General features: G+C 37.4%; 1 protein-coding gene across 2 annotated transcripts; it reads right to left on the reverse strand.

The window, feature by feature from the left end:
- Positions 1–2,174: 2,174 nt before the first annotated feature.
- Positions 2,175–20,668, reverse strand: NSRP1 (nuclear speckle splicing regulatory protein 1). 2 transcript variants are annotated; one of them, XM_062592340.1, is made up of 7 exons: positions 20,583–20,668; positions 18,968–19,055; positions 8,822–8,878; positions 8,025–8,156; positions 6,869–7,076; positions 6,123–6,231; positions 2,175–3,839 (listed from the first exon to the last, which is right to left on the reverse strand). In XM_062592340.1, exons 1-7 carry the CDS (start codon positions 20,600–20,602, stop codon positions 2,801–2,803), a joined length of 1,653 nt encoding a protein of 550 aa, XP_062448324.1. In that variant the 5' UTR covers positions 20,603–20,668; the 3' UTR covers positions 2,175–2,800. The 2 variants fall into 2 exon arrangements, with proteins under 2 accessions (XP_062448324.1, XP_062448325.1); XM_062592341.1 differs by lacking the exons at positions 8,822–8,878; positions 18,968–19,055; positions 20,583–20,668 and having other exon boundaries at positions 8,009–8,085.
- Between the last annotated feature and the right edge of the window lie 20 nt (positions 20,669–20,688).

Below are 20,688 nucleotides of genomic sequence, written 5' to 3' on the forward strand. Positions count from 1 at the left end.
AACTAAGTATTCCCTCCAACTTGTACATGATGCACCTGTATTAATTTATGTGGCTGTTTAGTTACAAGTGCTGCAAGCTAAGTCATGAGTATGTGCCTTGTACTGTTAACTGTCATTGTAATAAATTTAATATTCATAATCCATCTCTAGGTGTCTCATGTCTCTCTCTTACAGGAATCTTTATACTGGTCTACAATAGATCCCATCTTTAAAAAACAAAGATAGAACTCAATTTCAAGAGAAACCAGAACATGTAGTCAGTTTACTACACCAAGAAGGCCTCTTTGACAAAGAGCAGAGTATTTCCTTTGGTGTTTGAACCTTGGCCCACTACTAAATACCCTGTTTTCATTCTGTTTCAACAGAAGATCCAATATACATGACATTTGTTTAGGCAGAAGAGCAAAAGCGAACTCCTCCACATTTGGAGTAAATGCATAATTACTCAATTAACTTGCACATAAAACTTATTCCATTTCAAGTCTTTGTGAACTGGCATGTTTTACCTTTAGTTGAACTGACATTTTAGCCTATCTATGAACAACATATTAGAGATATTAATTAACTAATGGTGATATAGTCATAAAGCCAAATTCTCAAGACATCAATGCAAAAAATATTTTGAATATTTTTTTAGACAACACAGCTGGAGACTTTAGTAATTATTTAAACCTAATGCAAGCAGGTACAATCCACTTCAGTCTGAATCTGCATATAACAGAAATTTGTTGCCATATCATCTGCTACTAGCAATATAAAAAACTATTAATTCAAACTATGCCTAGACCCTGACCTGTGATCAAGAAAAATTAAGGCTGTCTGTTCATATTATCGAGCTCTCACAGACAGAAAAGATGATTTTGAATGTAAAAAAGGAACCCAAACATTATATTCCTTCTCTCCTTTAATTGTCCTCTGCTTAAGTTAACCAAAGCTTTGACAACAATGTATTTTTCAAACATAAGTCCTCCTCTAGAAAGCATTACACTTGCTGTAAATGGATGATCAGCCCAAACACTGTTTTCTCTTTTTGGCCAAAATAAAGGATGAAAAGACAAGGTGGAAAAGTCTTATTTTTTGTTCAGGCTTCACCTTGGAAAAAAAAAAAATCAAAAATTGTAGGGAAGATTACTCAAAACACAAGTATTTCTAGTTAAAGGTATCCTGTTCATAAGCTTATATTTTGCCACAGAAAAAGAGCAAGTACATATCGTAAAGGAAGGGGGAGAATAAAATCCCCAACCAAAACCTCTGGTTAATTCTACTCCAAGAAATATATTTTATGATATGAAAAAGGAGCCCAGAGGTTTTGGCAGCATTTAACTGAAAAGGAAACAAGAACACAACTGACTCAGCTGCTCTTTCTACTATAAATTTATGTAGTTAAGTTAATCACACTATAAGCCTTCTTGACAAGTTTCTTAAAAATGCCACATTTCAAGACTGAGAATCCTTTTCTTCAGTCCTAGCAGAAAACACTGAGCACTCAAAGAACTAGGCTATCAAAGCCATGTTTGAGAAAGCCCCATAGAAATTTTTAGAATTAAAAGGATTAGTAAATCAGAACCTTTTTTATTTCACTCAGCTAATTTAAAAGGGAACAAATTGTTAATAGCTATTAATCTTATCACCTCTAAAACAAAGTGTTACATATACAGTAGACAATCCACAAATCTCAATCTTTGGAATGTAAAATAGTCTGAAAATATTTAACACCATTTCCCTCATAAGCAGCTGATTGTTTATTATGCTTCTTTGCATCTATTCTGAAACTAGAGGACTGCCATAATATGATTCCTAAGTGTTGAAAACCTCTACGGTACTTCTAAGAATTTGTCTGTTTGATACTCATTCACCATATATGGGGGCAGAAAAGTGATACATTTATGGGGGGGGGGGGGAGAAAAAAACAGAAAAAAACTACTGGAAAAAGTGTTGACAATATAGTCCAAAAACTATGACCTGTTTGCCAAGATACAGCTTGGAGAGAAGTTTATTGCTTGCTTATGACCCCTTGAACAAATGAATTGACAAATTTAAGATATTACCTCTAGCAGAACAAGCAGGTATGACAATCATACCTGAAAAATATTCATGTACTTCATTTCACAGAAAAAAATGCAGCTCTTCTCAGTAAAATAACACAGACGTTAAAAAAATACCTACACACTGGATCCAGTATGTATATTATACTTTAATAATTTCTGTACATCAGGTCCCCAAAACCAAAGCCCACACGCATATTCAAATCCATATGTTAATACACATTTAGCTAACAAAACAGCATAATACGTAGAGATTTCCCAGATTATTATTCAGGCTGTTTTTCTTGCATTTTTCTCATTTACAGATATTTCTCATTTTTGAGAGCATCATTGGGCAACAATAATTTTTGATATGGCCTGAAAACACTGTTGCTTCAACAGAGCCAATATCAGCTGGTAAGAGAAGTAGGGGCTCGCTAGAGGATGTGTTCTCACTCAGTGGTGTGTCAAACCTGCAGGACTGTCCCAGATTCTTCAGATGAGTAATAAAACACATGTAGGATAGGGTATTAAAGGCAAGGGTGGGCAGAAACAGACAAATTTAATACACTGACTATATAAATTTACTGAGGTTATATACGAAGTGATCCATTAATCCATTTCAAAAGATACTTTTTCTACTATGGAGCACATTTTAAAGAAGAGTCAGGAATAAGTAACTAGGAAACACTTTTGCTTCTGTACAAGAGCCCTTGCAGCGGTGGCTTTTCTCTTTAGTTTGAGAGATCCAAGTGCTTTAGTCCACTGCAATGAAATTAATCTTCTTCTTTCTCAATGTAAGATTTTGTACTGACACGTGCCATTTGCCTTGCCAAATAGCGATCCCTTGCTGACATGACTGTCTCTTCATTGCTCCGTTTGGCAAATTTGCTTATGTTCTCAGACGGTTTCTGTGTCTGTCCGTTCTCTTCTTTCTCTCCTTCCTCTCCAGCTTTACGTTTTGGCCCAAATAAAATTCCAGAGCTGGAGCTGCTCTTATCATCCACCTCTCTGTCTTTTCCCTTTGTGTGCTTTTCTAGATCAATCTCTCCATCTTCTTCTAAAGATGTAGGACTCCTTTCCCTCCTGTCTCTGTATTTCTTTTCATCACTACCATATTTCTCTTTTCTCTCTTTTACATGATCTTCCTTTTCTCTGTACTTCTCTGCTCTGTCCCTCTCTCTATCACTGTACCTATCTTTATCATTTCTTAATTTTTCTTTTTCTCTTTCCCTTTCTGAACTCTTCTCCTCTCTCTCCTTTGCCTTCCTCCATTCTCTATGTCCTTCTCTCTCTTTTCTTTCCTTCCCCCTTTGTTTATCATCTTGCTCTTCCTTCCTTCTGTAGTTATCCTTACTAGTACGATCCCCATATCTATGTCGCTCTTCCTTTTCCCTTTGGTGATCCTTTTCCTGGGTCCTACCTTTTCTCTCATAATCTTTTTCCCTGTATGGTTCATCATTTCCCATTCTGCCTGTTTTGCTCTCTCCCCTCTTCGGATGATTTGTTCGTGCTTTTGCGCGCAGCTCATCCTCCTCACTGGATGAGCCTGGTGACCTGGAATGCTTCCGGCTCTTGTGATGTTTAGACTCCTCTTCACTGCTCACAGAGCTGTCTCGCCTCTCCTTCTCTTTAAAATATACTTTACTATTTCTACGTCTCTTATCATCATCACTACTATCACTTCCCAAGTCAGTGTCAGCATCTGGATTATCCTCTTCCTTAGCAGAAGGCTTGAGTCTCCGTCTTTCATCTAGGCCTTTGTTTCTTTTGTTGGATTCATCGTAATAATTGTTAGATTTTTCTTCTTTTATCCTATATTTTTATGTTAAAAAAAGAAAAAAAACATTACACAGCCTGAAATTTCAGATATTTCTAGAAGCTGACTTCTGGTCAGGATCTAAGCAAGACTAAATGATGGATGCTGCTGAAAAGTCTAAGAAAGCCAACCTATCTGTGGCTCTAGTTCCAGGAGTCCAGTGCAAAGGATCTGTATAAAAAAATGTATGTCCGGTTCGTTGACAAATACAAGCAGATGAATTTATCTAAAAGAATGAGTATGGTTAAATATCTGCAGCCTCTGTTGGACAGGACAGATTCATATTCTAGTGTTAGCTCTTTGGCAAGCTATACATTTTGATTTATGTGTTTATTCCTCTCTGCATGTCAAATAATTATTTGGAGAAGCAGGTCTTATTTTTGGTGACAAGATAAGAACATAGCTTCCATTATTAGTAGGAGATTTCTTAATCCAGTATTTCTGAAGATCTCACAGTTTTGGTTAAATAGAAACTAGTATCTTTTCCACAGCTCACAGATTATTAAATACAAGAACCATGGAGGACAAATTCATAGATTTCAATTTGGCCATTAGCCAGGAAGGTTATGCTTCTTCATTCTTTTCTGACTGAAGAAAACATATGTTTAATCACACATGCCACATGCCTTTTCTTTCTTATAACATAGCTTCAGTAATAGTCTGTGGTAAATTCTCCTTATGAACCAGTGGACCATCTGGTTAGATTGAATGTTTGATGCGTTGTTGAATGTGCGGTTATTCCATGAAAACTGACTAAAAATTACACTGAAGAATTCCATAATTATGTCTTCATTTGCTTTACTAATTCAATTTATTAAAATAACAAGTCAAGAGTGGATCATTTTAAGGCCAAGAAATGTAAAGTGAGATTTTAAATTCTGAACTGTGCTCTTTTTGTATTCTATTATCCTGCCATAATAAAGAATAAAATTAAAATATACACCTGAGCTCATCTGAAAGCCTAGCTCAGAGCACTATATACAGGCACTACTTGTATTCCTTCAAATTAATTTTATATACAGTTTGTAAAAGAAACACTTTCATAATTCGCAAGATTAAGAAACTGTCATTCCAAAATGATCTCTATACAGTACAAAAACGGTATCTTCATGAAGTGGCTTTGAAAGAACTGTACGAGCAAGTGGAAAACCAGGGGGGCCAATCACTACAGCTACAAGAGATGCAACAGAAAAACTTAAATTTCACCAGTAAAAAGAAGAAACCATGAAAAGCAAAATTCATTTAACAATTGTCAGTAGCAATCTTTGCCAGACAGCCACAGAAACCAAGCAAATATTGCTCCCTAGTGAAAACGGATACAGTAGACCTGTACACTTGGAAAAATGTCCTAACTAATATTTTAAGTCTCATATGACAAACAATTATGGCCTCAAATTTCACATTCTCCACTTGAATTCAGGAAGCTGTTCTGCTTTTCTTCCAATCAGTAATTTTTACCTTTTACACCACTTTTCACTGTTATATGCAATGAAGTGACAGATCCTTGCATCAAAAGAGGTAACACAGAATGCCCATATTTCAGAAGTGTGAGCACAGTGAAATTACTCAACTTTCTGATATCTAGTTTTAAAGTCTACCAAGTGAGTTTTAATCTGAACTAATTGTTTCAAATAATTTTTGCTGCATGTAACAAGTATATCCCAGTCAACATCTTTATCTAGAGAACATCTCAACTACATAAATAATTCAGCCTCATCTGATCAGTTTGAGACTGCACATATATTAATATATTTTAAAATAGTCCTACTGGACATCTATATATTTCATTAACTTCCTTTTACCACAGAATCAACACTAAGTTTATTTGTATTTCATACATCTGTAAATGTGGACAGATCTTTTCCAGGACTTTTTTCCATCATTTCCTATGATTAAGTTTAGAGTACCTTATCTCTCTATGCCCTTTATTTTACCTTTGTTATTCACATGATTAAACTATTTAACTTAATGCAGATTGCCAAGTACTGTGTAACCCAAAATAAAAACAAGGTTAGAATAATAACAGGCAGTACTAACAGTGAGATTATCCTCCGCTACCTTTTAAAACAGCATCCCTGCTCTGCTTGCTTCTGTCTTATAGTAAAGTCTGTACAACCGACGACCAGACACTTCCCAAGTAACTCAGCTGTATGAAGTATTATGCTTGCCCTACCAGTGTTTTAGTATTTCCTGCCTTTCTGCAGGGTTCCAACGATTTTGGAATCACAAATAACCAGAAGTAACTTTGTATACAAAGCCCTTCTGGAATCACATCCTACCTGGCTTCACGGAAGCTGCATTTAGGCATCTCTTCTTCTCCAACTTTTTGATTTAAAAAATGTCTGTAAAATCCACTGAGATCCTTCTGTTTGGTCACATCCAGGCATGCTAAGGAAAAAAAAAAAAAAAAAAAAAGGTTGGAATAACTGTGTCATAAATGCTCAGACACTACTCACAGGTGGTAAAGTATCATCAAGAGCACAATTTCCAACTTAGAGGTTTTCAAAAAAAGCCCAGAGCAATCTCTCTGGAATAGATGACCTTCTGAGGGAGGTCCCTTCAAACCTGAATTATCTTATGATCCTATATGCAGAATGCTGAAAATACAGATTACAAGTCTATTAAACTGCTCGCTCTTGTTCTTTATTCTACTACCCATTCGTAGTCCTAGTCCTTCATGCCTATTTCTAGACACTTCACAGAACATCTGCAGTAAGGTGCAAAACATTGTTGGACTCCAGGCATAATATTCTTCCTTCATCAACTGACCCTTCCTCAAAAGTTAGAAGTAGTACCTCAAATAGTACTGACACACAAATTGAAGAGCTTGCTCTGTTCCTTCCATAATCTGTCAAAGGAAAAGTAACAGCCAGAATCTGATTCTGTACAGATTGCTATCTATTCCTTTTTGATATTTCAACTATTTCAAGCCTCTCAGAGAATCTAGGATAACAACACTGTAAATCACATACAAGACCATGTTTCTTTTTAAGCAGGAGTCATACTGATTCAGCATGAATCTCACCCTCCAGAGCTGCTTCTCTTCTTTCTCTTTCCTCCTCCTCAGCCCTTTCTTGCAGCTTCTTTTTATAGGCTGAAGTCACAAAGGCCTCTTTGTCAGCAAACTCTCCTCCTTCCATTTCACGCTCTTTCTGAATTTTTCTTTCCATCCTTTTTTCTTGTTCCTTCTTTCTAATCTCAGCTGCTTTGAGGATATTTTGGATGTATCTGGGCTAGAATAAATGGGGGGGAATGGTATAATGCTGAAAGACAATTAAGGTGGCTGAGAAAACATAAATTGAGATTGCTAAAAATGTAGAAGAAATTTTGCAATAGAAGAAAAAGCAACAGACACTAGTCTCACGGAGTTTGAAAGCAATCTTAAACCGTCATCCTCTTTCAAGTCACTATCATGGCATGCTTCCTTTTTACAACAAAAGAGGCTGCTGCATTCAATTAAAAAGTCAGCCTAGCTTTGATTAGGATGCATTTTGCTGAGTGAAATCAAATGTTTTTGATTTCCCACTCCTCTGACTTCTGTCTTGTAATAGTCTTCCCCTTCTATTACTGCAAGCGAGTGGGATGCTTTCTTTTATATCTGCCATAACCTGACAAGCGTTTTCAAATGAAATAGAATGAGTAATAGTGAAAATATGTCAGGATAATTCAGCAATGCTTTGAAACAAGATGTTGGGCTGTGAAAACTGGCTCACATTTCACCAATGAAAGGTAATAACTTTAGCCTTCCAGCAGTCCTCCTGTAAGCGCACTAGTGAGTGAGAACAATAGTTTATGTTCATTGGCCAAATAACAAAAGCCTTTATAATCAGAAATAGTACACTAGCAGTGCCCATTCGCTCTAATTCTACCATCCCACTGTATCCCACAGTCTCTTCAGAAATGCACAAGTATTATGTACACCTTAAATAGAGTGGGAAACACGGAGGCACTGCTGCCCTCCAGAATACCACTGGAACAGGACCTTAAAATATCCAACAAACTAACAGTTTTACCAAAATTCTTATGAATTACTATCTTATGTGACAGGATTTGAGCACAAACCTTCTATGCTCCAGTAGAGAATACGTTTGGCTTATTAAGACAAAGTTTAAGATTAAATAACCATAGTTATTCCTAGTATACATAAATAAGACAGACAGCATACATTTTCAGGTATGGACCTTTTTCTCATCTTTTCCTGATAATATTTTGGCATTATTTTCTTTCTTCCGCTGCTGCATTTCATCATAAATACTGTCATATTCATACACTGTAGCATCTTCAGCCAAAGCCTTCTGGATCTCCAATTTAGTCTAAATGAGAATAAGGGAGGAAAGGACGAAAAAAAACAGAAAAATGAAATGGTTACCATTTCACCTCCCCAAATTTAGAGTATCTTAGATTCCGATTATTATGTTTCTGGAAAATAATGATGAGCACGTGCCTCCTAATAAAGACACATATTAAAAATTTATAAAGCTAAATGAAAAACTATTTATATAGGAAGTTTAAGAAAGGAAGACATTTTATCAATCTAACAAACCTTAAAAAAAAAAAGGCAATTCCACATACATTGGCATCATTGGCAAAGCCAAATTAGAAAGCTCCTCTGCTTTGCTCACTCCAGCTGGTTATTTTTTCTGTCTCTGTGGCCCACTTCATCCTCAGTTCACACCACTGCTTGTGAGCCTGTACTGTCAACCTGCTTATTTCATAGCCCTTAACAGTGCAGATTCACCATCCATTATCCCAGCACAACTGAAGGCTCAGGAATAAAAGGACAGGAGTTGGAATTTCTTACTCTTAGCTAGAATTTCTGATAGCTTTGTCACCATAACAAAACATGTGCAGACCCACACCTCTGCTAAGCTGGCTCCCTGAAGACAAACATTCAGATATAGGTAAAACCACCAATTAGCTATGAATTCAGTAATTTCCTAGCTTGCTGTAGGCATGAAGAGTCCCTGTCACAGCTTACCTGTTTCATTGCTTGTTTTTTCAATGCTTCTTTCTGAAGACTTTCACCAACAGATGTCTGAAAGATAGAAATATTGCAGAAATAAAGTTAATAATACTGAAATAGCCCATGTTATTTTTCTAACACTAGTTTTTCTACCAACTGTTTTCTAGACAGCTATCTAAATAAAGTCTCATTTTATCAGCTAGTCCTGAAGTTCTGTATTTTTCTGAAAGCAAGAAAAACTAAAAGTTCATTCATAAGCATACAACAAATCAGCTTCTTCAATAAGCAAAACTGCAATACCTCAGCATACATACTTATTACAAAAAAGTGCTGAGTTTAAAAACATTTTTTTTTCTAACAGTATACTTCAAAATAACTTGCACATATTCTGATGCCATTTCACAAAACAAGGAATTTCCTTTCAAGAAACACTCAGAGACATGGGGAGTTCTGTGACAACTGTTTTGTCCCAAACACTTGCTTCAACCACTGCCAAAGAACCGATAGAAAAGACAAGATCACTCAACTTAGGCAAGGGTCAGTCCATTGGTGCAAGAAGTTAGCACACAGGCAAGCAAAACATCTATTTTTTTGCTGGCAGTTAAGGCCAAGACTGAAACATGCGTAAGAGAAGAGTGCTTGCAATGTGCCTACTCATTCTCAAAAACACTAAACTTCCTTTTTATTGCTACATAAGGGGGAAAAAAAAGGAAAAGGGAAAGCACTGAACTCCACCCCAAAGTTAACATAAACTGGAAGCAAATCCTCCTACCATGTTGCATATCAAAAATGTTGTTAATGCTGCTGGAAACTATGTTTGTGAACACAGAAGGATAAATATTCAATTTTTTTTTTGTATTATATTTCTATTACTCTCTGAAATAAGTAGGTGCTGTTCAGAATGTACAGTTTCTAATATGTAAATTTAGCCAGAAATAAAATAGTCATGAGCCAATATTTTTACTGACAACCATATGAAAGAACTGTATTCACAGTCAAAACCCAATAGTCAAAAGAATTTCGGTGTTTATTTTAAGTTCGATCTGTGCCATTAGTACTGTATTTTTAAAACTAAGAATGCTACTGATTTCAACAAGTACCCCAAGCACTGGTGTCTAACTTTAATTTTTCACAATTAATATGCTAGAAAATAGCAACACTAATCTTTCCCAGGGAAAAAATCCACTGCTGAAGAATGGTTTCTACTCATTCTTTAAAATTACATTTTAGTTAGTTAGTCTTTTACTTAGGGTTGAATTAGACTGCATATCTTTCTTCTGCCAACCAACAGATAATACTATTTACTAAACAGACTCACTATAAATGACAGGACTCATAGCCTTGTTTATGTAATTAGGTATCACTTAATCTTACCAAGCACACATAAGAAGGAAAAATCCTTTTCCATTTTGGAAGCTTCTCAAGTTTTGTACCTTTGGATAGAATATGCTCTATATCACATTTTTTAAAAAAAGAAAAAGATTGTGTAACCAACTATTAATAAAAATTAAAACAGAAAACCAAACAACAGGAAGCTTGGAAGCAGGAACTAGGATCTTTTGAAATCAAATAAACCTAGTACAATCTAAATTCAAACAGACCCACTGAACAGAAGAGCTCTGCATTTCATTTGGTGCTTAGAAAATAATGATGCGTCGTGACCTCTTTTTTCTTACACTGTGGAAATTTTAACAGATGTGTCAACAAAGGAAAAAAAAAAGACAAGTGCTTTTCCACAATTTTCTACATGACAGACTGTAAACAATTCAGATGTTTTTAACTAGTTCATTTCAGAAACTCAAAACATGTTCTGCCATAAACAGCAGAATTAATGAAGTTTCCTTTTAAATGGCTTTGGACGATCTGTCTCTATTTCCTTTATCATCATAGGTATCCTACCTGCTTGATTTGACAAGAGGGCAGCACTCCATGTGGTTAAAATTTGCCACTGTATTGAGCAGGCAGCTGCTCCTTCTCAAAAGGGAGAAGGATTAAAAAACATATTTACACCTGTCCCTTTACCCAGATATTAATTAGGTTGCAGCTTGCTGTATTCTTGTATTCTGTGCACTTGAGTTGGACATATTCCTCTCATTTAGTTACTTAGTTGACTGCTTGACTAGGGGAAGTGATAAAGGACTGTTTGGTTTAAAACAATCTACAAGAATCCCAGTTTCAATTATCTCTTATTTTCCTGTGGCTTTCAGACTTAGTAGCTGATGTTTAGAAGTATTGTAAATACTGTAAATTTTATGTCATATGATTTCTTCTAAAAATGCTATCTAGGAAGCAGTATGATTCTCTTGGAATAAGCAATTATCTTAAATTGGCAGCAGAGCACACATCAGCGTTACACAGAAGATCCAGACTCGCTCCCAGCTCTTTTAGGGAGGAAGATGGTTCTCTGCTTCTTGTATTAAGGAAATCACTGAAGGATTCCTTTATCAGACCCTATTACAGTGGCTATGCAGAAAGCCAGATGAACAGTAAGGAATCTCCTCTCCTCTGCCACCTGCCAGAAAGCAGGGGCTCAATGAAAGAGGAAAAGAAAAACAAATTCTACAATTATATTTGCAAAATAAACTTTATTCCACCAAAATATTTGAAACACTGCTTAGAATGTTTTCCTTGTCCTACAAGAAGTAAATGTACTGATCTATAAAGATTATGCAAACACAGAAAGTAATAGACAATCTTCATTATTGTATATAAATTATAAAGAAGTCCACCTGTGATTTGTTTGTCCAGAACAGCAGTAAGTTTACAAAAAACAAATACCTTCCCTAGGTTTACGGTTGACAATTTCCTGTTGTGCTATGAGCTCTGATAGATGAGAACTTCCTGTTCTTTTGTATTGTTTCTACTTATCAACTGTCCATTTATTAAAGGCCCTACAAGCTCAGCAAACCGTCTTATACTTTGTTTCCCTGCAGTCAGGCTATTCTTTGGAAGCACAAAGCTTATAGTTTAATATTTTCTGAGTAAGAAAATGCTTTAACCCTATCCTGTGAAACTATATAGAATCCATGCAAATCCAGAAATTCTTAAAAATGAGACCTGACAGTACACCAGCCCTACAAAATCATGGAAGATAGCTTGTTCACAACTGAAAAAGTTTTAAAAAGTAACAAAAGAAATGGCCTGAAATGGCCTGATATCTACTACTGTTTTTTACTGAGCCTTCCCATTTCTTTTCTCTTACAAGTTTTCCTTCAGGGTTCTTAAGCACATGAACCACCTCCTTATTTGTATCCAGCAGGTTTACATCTCTTCTAAGTTGCTTCTTGAAATGACTTCCTTACTTTGCTCTGATACAAGCAAAGAACAGATAATCAAACTAGTAAACAAAGTTTTTCACTTATTTCTGGTAAATTCAAATCATGCTAACAACATGCAAACTATTTACAAAAAGCTCAATTTAAAGTTCAAAATCAAACATCTAAAAAGGTGACTCTGCAAAGGAGACAACTTAAAAATTTCATTTTCTTACAAGTTTATCTTGTACGCTCCCTCCACCTTCCCACTACCACAACATCCCAGCCTTTCCACATCTGCAGGTCCCTCTCACATTCACTGAAGAGCCCATCTACAATATCCCAAGTGCTATCCCATATGCACACTCTGAAACAGTCTGAATTTCCTCTGATGTCCGCAAAAACTTTCATTTGGCTTTGCTAAGAAGCAGCATGCGATGTGAGTGGCCAAGATGTAGGAATCTGCTTATCAGCTAAATGGCAGGAACAGGGTGGCTAGGCAGCCAGCCCTCTGCCTCCAGGCCTGCGGGACAGCAAGGAGGTGGGTTAAGGTCATGCTGCCTCTCCTCTCTTCAGGCCATTAGTGGGATCTTTGTTCTGCAGCTAGACATGCCTAGTCTTGTCCAATTTGCTTGAAATTAGGCAGCGTGTTCAAGATGTTACTAGGGGCAAATGTCAGAGAATGACTTGTCTAAACCTCTTTTTAGGAAACTATATCAAAAGGAGGGTAATAAATGATTGACTTGAATGTGCTTAGTTGAAAGAACAGTTGTGTTACATTTAGTCTTCTGATTTGTTAGCCATCTCATCCATTCTTGATAAAAAGCCAGTTGCTGGCTTTGGGTTTTAGCAGGAATTTCTTCTAAATTCTGCTCTAAGTTATGCAATTCCTAGGGCAGCAGATGTGACACCATTTGCAGCATAATCACAGACAGTCTTAGACCTATGACTAGTACCATTTTCAGTAATGAAGCTAGTTTCTGGAAAGTTACAGCCTTAATTCTACATGGCCTTGCCTTTTAACACTGTACTTTTGAACTCTCCACATGCCGTTTCTCAGTAGACATACTAAATAAGTTATCTTTCTTTACAGAGAAATTCATTTTAAAGTGAAATGAAATTGTTTTAATGATGCAAGGCAGATTAAATGTAGTTTGTTTTAATCCCTCACTACAACAGTCTAGTTTTAGCTGGATATGCAGAAGAGTATTTGACCAAACAGCAACAGCAGGATAATCTGGACTATTATTTGATCAGCAAGAGAAAGATGCCCAGATAGCCAATGAGTTCTCAAAAAGCAAAAACTTATATTTATGCTGAATTAGCCATCCTGAATGCTGTCTGTCATTAAAGAGAAATAGATGCTTCCAGAGCAAAATTCATCTAACTGATTTTAGATATCTACTTCAGAATGAGTTGTGCCCCAGAAGGATCAATATCTCTATTGACCCTGAGCAGGAGTTCAGGGTACTCGACTGTAGATGTCTACATAATTTTATATGTATGGATGTCACCCAGAGTTTGTGGACCTACATGGCTAAGTCTCAGAAAGGCTGAGACATGACTTTGTTCAGACCATTTCACTCTTCTCGTGTGGTGTACTGAATCTCGTGTTATCTTCAGGCTCATGTCAAGATACTTGGATTTGTGACATTTTGGTATCAAAATGTGATCTTAAAATGAGCAAGTTTTAGTTAAACCTACTTACATTCTCATATATATATATATATATATATATATATATATATATATATATATATACACACACACACACACACATATTCAGCAACAGTTCATTAGGGCTTACTCACCTGTAAACTTGTATTATCATACTATAAGGCTACATATGGAAAATTACTAAACATAAATGAGACTCAAGCCTTCATTAAAAGAAAGCCAGACAACAGATTCATCTCATTTCATATGCAATCCTAGCCATGGCCACTAACAGAAGAGAAATAATGTGAAAAACAGGTCATGTGAATAATTAGCTTTCCTCAGCACACCCTCACAGCTTCCAGTAAACAGAAGTTTAGGGACTTCCTGAACTGGAGGACACACCTGGATCATTGTTTGACACCAAGATGCATCCCTTAATTTGGCTAATGACTTTCTGAATCCATCTACATTTTCGGACACACCACAGCATCCTGTGGCAATGAGTTCCACAATTTAATTATACATTGTGTGGGAGAAAAAAAAAATCCCAAACCAACCAAACAAAAAACCATCAAAACCCCTTCCTTTTGTTTAGATTAAACCAGTTACTTGGTTATTCCATAATACATCCTAACACTCATATTTTGAATGATAAAACTGGTAAACTGCAAAATCACTTTACCTTCTCTAAATCTTTCATGCTTTTATACACTTCAGTTATTTCTCTCCACTTTCTTTTCCTCAGTAATCTTTTCTAAGAGCCTCCTAGTCTATCTAGTTTTATTCTGTCTGAAAACTTGCATAAACTCTGGCCATAATCATTACTCATTAGCTCTCCTTTTTTTTTCTTCTTCTTCTTAAGCCATGCTTTATCTTTTTTGAAAGTGAACAGAAGAAGCTGCAAGCAAAAACAAAGATCTGAGTCTGCAATAGCATATAGTTTTCTCCTTGTTTTCCAGTGTCTTTTTTTTTTTTAAAAAAAAAACACATTTTCTTAAACACTCCATTTATCTTTTGGATGGTCACTAAAAACTAAGCTGATACATCTACCAAACTATCCACATCGACTCCAACACATCTTTCCAGAATTTAGCACCTATCATGCTGTGTGCACAGTTAACTCTTCATCTGCACATTACATCCCGTAGCAATGAATCAATTTTGAAAGACTGCCATGCAAGGTACAGGAATATATGTTGGATAGTTCTGGTAAAATAAAGAAACGGAAATCTTACCTGCTGTAATATGAGTCTCAATTTACCCAGAGCTATTTCAACTAAATTCCAGTTAAACAACAGAATATGAAACAGCACAATAGTAATACTGACAAACTGTCTCTGAAAAGGCAATACATAGAAAAAAAAGGGGGGGAGGATAATTTCTTTGACGAAAGTGGAGAGATCACAAATGAGAATAAGCCAGAATGGGAACTTATTTCTAACATCTCATTATTTGTTGCTGTAGTATATATTCCCTGTAATAGGCTTTCCTAGGGGTAACAACTCCCCCAAAATATTTTAACAAAGTAACAATTACTTCTCACTATGAAGGCAAAAAAAAAAAACCCCAGAATTATTTGGGTTAGAAATAACTGGAATTGCATTGTTTACTTTTTCCCAGGCAAAATGGTATTTCAAGAAAATTGCCATCCCAGACGTTTAGCTTGCTGTTAACTAACCTAAAGATCATCTTCACCAGTCACTAGCATTCACTGATGTCCTCAGCCACAGCAGACAGAATTTTTATAAAAACACACACCTTTCAAATTCCTTCAGCAAGCGTAGAGGCAGTATCTTAACGAAATATGCATAGTAACATTAAAAAAAAAAGAGCAGAAGTTTGGTATCTAATACATAATCACAGACCAAGTCAGGTGTGTAGATTTCCCAGCACAAACTTTATTAGAGTTCAGTTAAAAATACAATCTCCAGACATTTGAGATGTAGTTCTGACAGATAAGGTAGCAGACAGGAAATGAAACCCCTCCCAAATGCTACTCCTTATCTCGAAAAGCTCTGAAATTATTATTGAACTAATAAAGTAATTTTGCCTTTTTTTAAAGTGATCTCATGTGATAAAGGCAGTTAGGAGATTATTACTTTTTGCTGTGTATGTACCATATTGATGCGCATGGCAACTTCCAAGAGTCTTTAGAGTAGATACTGATAGTGAATGTGTCAGCCTTCACAAATCCTTTGGAAGGAAGAAACCTTAATCTGCTAAGCTAAAAGTTAGTTTATAGCATCATATTATAATTCATTATTTTGCTTTCATGTTTAAATATTAACAATGAAACTACAGAAACATTTACACTATGTATTTCTCTGAAGCTTTAGAAAACACCATTCTCCATTAGTGTCACCAGCATGTATTGAAAGTATTTTGGGTAACAGCTAATCAGTTGAAGAGTATAATGCAAATCATCTAGTGTTTCAAAGAGTAAGGGTCTTTTTCCACATACCAAAATCAAACCCCAGAATATTCTGCTGTGGTAGAGCTTCATAATGATGCTTTATCATGATTTTGTTTTTATCCTCTCATTGCATGTGAAAGGACACACTTCCAGATAACAAGTGCATCTAGCAGCAGAGGGACAGAAAAACCTGTTTTGCTATATGCTTGCTGTGTAGCCTTAAGCAAAGCATTTAGGGCCAGATCTCAGAAAGAGACCCATTAACTCAAGCCCTTAAATTTCAAATGGATCCAGAACTATAATTTGAAAATATGCAATCCAATTGATAACTCTGGAAGCATCTCAGGTTTACAGCTTTCTAAGTTTTCAATCTGCAGGTACCTCAGTTACCCAGTGTTTTTCTGCATGCCTGACAACGATGAGAAGTTCAGTTCTTAATACATGCTTAACTCCACCAGGATTCAGACTGGATATCCCTCTTGCTCAGGTCCCCAAAGCCAACTTGATAAATTCACAGCATGTCAAACAGGTTAAATTCTGCACAAAATATCAACAAATTCTATACAAAGGAATCCCTGCTGTTGGCCATCGTGATGATTGTGCTTTTCATCACAGCAATAGAAGAGCTAGGTGATAACTACTCTGCCCAGCATGTAAGAGACTTGGACCCAGGTGTTCCCTTTGCCTGCAAGAATTCAAATTCACACCTCTTACCTCCCAGGAGAGTGCCCTGGGCTACAGGGTATTTTACAAGGGCATTCCTGCTTCTTGCTAACAATGGCTTCCTAGCCATTCTATTTTTCTGGAAAGAAGTCAAAATTCATTGGTCCAAAGACAAAATGCAAAAATGGAAAAAAAGCAAGACTCTCCCATACTTGGGAAGGGTCCAGTCCTACCTCATGGATTTCTTACACATCTTAAGAATAATTTAGTATTTAATGGCAATAGACTACTTCAAGCTTGTGCTTAGAATTTGAAACATGTGGGTTCAGTCCCTCAATGTAGAAAAGAACACCAAATCCCAAACCGCCAAAGACAAGGAAAATTCTCCCGCCACTGAGTGCAGTGGATCCACTACTATCTCTGTTAGCTGTGTTTAAAGGAAAGCCTCTCTTTTGAGTCATGGGGCCAACTATGAGCTCAAATGAGGCATTTCCCGACAGTTCTGAGCGCACTGGCTAAGTGAGGAAAGAGAAGCGACTTAAACACTGACATCCTGTGTGCTTCCTGTAAGCTGCACTGAGGCAGCTTCATGTTCAGTGTACAGGGTCAGTCAATATTACTAGGAAGCACCTCACTCTCTCACCATACATCATATAAAGGGAGTTCAGACACCTTCAGCAGCATTCTGGACTCTACTGTGGAACCTGGCATACAAATGACCCATGCTTTCTGCAAAATATAGTTAAGAGCAACTACTTCTCACAGAAGCTGAGGTAACACACTAAAAAACTATGTTGATAATGGGAGTGAGAGACTGGCAGATTATTTGACACCTTACTAGCATTGTTTTTTAAACCACACACAAGATAACGCATAAGTGCATTCAGTAACACTCTTTAAAGTAAAAATAGCATTTATCTAACAAAGGTTATAAAAATATTAGTATTTTAAATGTTAACATCTTAAAAGGTTAAAATTCCAGACTATAAGCATATGTTAACTTTATTTTCAGAGAAGAGGGTGGGGTTGGTGAAAAAGTTTAATGTGCGCACAATGACTTTATGATTAAATTAACACCAGTAATTCCTGACGGATAAAAACCAGAATATAGTAACCATAGGTTCAAAAACATAATAGTTTGTGAAAAATAGTAATATTGGTTCTCCATCTATGTGGCAAGTTCATCTCTACAGTTCTGAGTTTCTACTCTTTACCTGTAAACTATGAAGCTATTTAAATTGTTTGGTTATACAAGTTGAAACACAGTCTATTTTAGAAGCTGGGTATGTGTAAAGGTAAACAAATCAGCCTTATATACCAAGCCAGTTCTTGAATGTTCCTCATGCTAACAGCAGTACATACAGAACTGTAATTTTTATGGTGTACAGCACCCTCTACAGGGGCAGGTAGAAATTTTTTATTCTGAAGGTAGTATTAAAAAAAGATTAAGGAAACTAAGGAAAGGGACACTATCAACATCATGTAATATAATCACACATCATACAATATTAATAAACTTTGTGATCATAAAAAGGCTGTATATTCTCTGACCTAATAACACATTTCAAGTATCACGAAAATTACAAGCAACATTCACTACTTGCCTGTTTTTTGAGGGAAGGGTGGCTTTTGGGGGGGGGGGCTTCCCCCCCTCCTTTTCTTCTTTAAAACTTTTGACTTGTTCAGCTTGGACAGTAAACTCCACTGAAGTTACTTTTGCTTTTGTTGAAAGTAAGTCCCCACTTAATAAATCAGTATTGCCAAATTTGGGTGGAAAGATCAATATTAAAACACACTTATAAAGTGTAGGTGTTAAAATCAACAGTTAACCACTACTGGTGTTTCTATTTGTAGACATGTTTACCTGTGACAAACCTAAACAATTTCTTTATGAGCGAGATGTTGCTAACACTTGCAAAGAAATGGCCACAAATGTGTAATTACCTTTGGGAAAAGCTGACAGAAAGTAACTAAGCATCAAGTTATCACTTCCATTTAACCTGAACTAAAGAAAACATAGATCATATTTCACAATCACAATCAAAATGATGATGCATATCTTCATAATGTTGCTGTAATCTGATGCTAGCATTAGGATTGTAAATAAATTGTAATAAATAAAATACTTTCAAGAATATGGGGCAAATTTCAGAAGAAAATTGATTAACTGACCTCTTCATCAGAGTCATCTGCAAACACTGAGAGTTTCTTCGTAGCAAGATTTTTCTGCTGCATTTTTTGGGGCAAAATAAGTCCATATCTGGGAAAAAGATTAAAGATTGCCTTTAATAGTATTCACAACAAAAAATACAGTGTGTTCTAAAACAAAAATCCACTATTCACAATTTTAGAAACAAGAGATCAGCATCAACACAATGCTATCAAATATAGTCCTGACCAGTATTTGTAGCAGCACACTCAACTTTGCCACATACTTGTCAGCTTCTCTCAATGTTATTGCTGTTTTTTCTATGCAAAAGTTTCTGAATGCTACCATCTAAATTTGGTGGCAACACCCTCTCATCCTTAGTTTTTTAAATAATGCCTTTTCCTCTCACAGAGAGAGGAGAAATGACTACTCTTTAACCTAGTCTTAGCCTACAGGACATACTCCTCTGTAATTAAGTTTGCCTCTGCTGTAAATAGTTCACATACTTACCACGAGACTGTAAATCACCAATACACAGATACAGCTCTGGTAAAAAAACTTACAGTCAGCTTATGTCATACATAGAAATCAAATAACTACACATGCAGGACCCTTGGGCTGACACACCTAACATCTGTGGCATTTTCAGTAATCACCAGTTTTGCCTTCAAGAATTTCTCTTCCATCAGCCTCTCCCTGAGCTCATTTAGCTTCCTGTATCTACAGCATTGTGGAGGTCTCCAGCTTATCTCCACACTCTGTGAAGAACTATTTCCTTTCATATGCTTTCAGCCTGCCCCCACTAGCTTTATTTGCTCCTGCTGTGCAGACAGCAGGCCAAACTGCGCTCCTGCCACACCAGCATCATGTCAGTCCCAAGTATTCTGCAGATTTGGATTGTACCAGCTACAAAGCACTCTGCATGGGACTCCTAAGAGACTGCTGCTTCTTAAGAGTGAAAACTCCCCTGTATTAGAACAACAGTAGCCATCACTGCTTTTTCATTTGTATTCTTGTTTTTTGTTTTTATTCTTTTAAAGTAAACATAGCTTTAAATTCAGACCACTACAGATAACAAGGCTACAGGGTAAACCCATCCTGCTCTGGTCCAAAGGACAGCCCCAGCTTAACAGCAGCACTGTACTAACTCTGGAAAACTAAACACTTCTGCCACGTTTACAAAACAACTGTAAGAAACAGCAGGCACGGAACTGAAGCCCCAGGCCCGCAAAGACGCGGCAGCCGATGGAAGGGAGCTCAGGGGGCCAACCGGCTACCGAGGCCTGCTGCTCCCGAGGGCTCCGAGCGCAAATGAAGCCGCTTAAGCGATTTCCTTGCCGGGCCGGGTCCTCGGTCCTCCTGCCCCTCGAGTGCCCGGACAACCACCAGCTCCCCAGCTGGAAAAGCCTCAGGCGCCGGCCCCGCGTGACAGGCCCCTTACACGGCGGGCGGGCGGGCCGGCCCGGGCGGGGGGCTCTGCCAGGCCCGGGGGCCCGAGGCAGGGCCCCGTCTGCGCCCGCCCTGAGCGCCGAGCGGCGGCCCCCGCCCCCCCCCCCCAGCTGCTGCCCCGCGCAGCAGGGCCCGCCCAGCCCCGAGGCCCCGAGGCGGCCCCGCAGCCCCAGCGCCGCCCTCACTCACTGCTTGCTCGGCGCCGCCATCTTGTCCCGGCACCCGCCGCCGCCGCGGGGTGGAGCCGCCTGCCGTTCCGCGGCCGCAGATTCCCCTCAGCCGAGGCGCCCCTTTC

Source organism: Rhea pennata, chromosome 20 (assembly GCF_028389875.1).
Source record: "Rhea pennata isolate bPtePen1 chromosome 20, bPtePen1.pri, whole genome shotgun sequence".
NCBI lineage: Eukaryota > Metazoa > Chordata > Aves > Rheiformes > Rheidae > Rhea > Rhea pennata.

Bases quoted from the DNA above. Each gene is read 5' to 3' on its own strand.
- NSRP1 (XM_062592340.1), bottom strand. From the start codon at position 20,602: ATGGCGGCGCCGAGCAAGCA. The intron at 7,077-8,024 runs GTCCATACCTGA...CATTTATTCTAG, and splicing joins CAGGAAAAGATGAGAAAAAG to CCCAGATACATCCAAAATAT. The intron at 6,232-6,868 runs GTGAGATTCATG...TTTTTTCCTTAG, and splicing joins AAGAGAAGCAGCTCTGGAGG to CATGCCTGGATGTGACCAAA.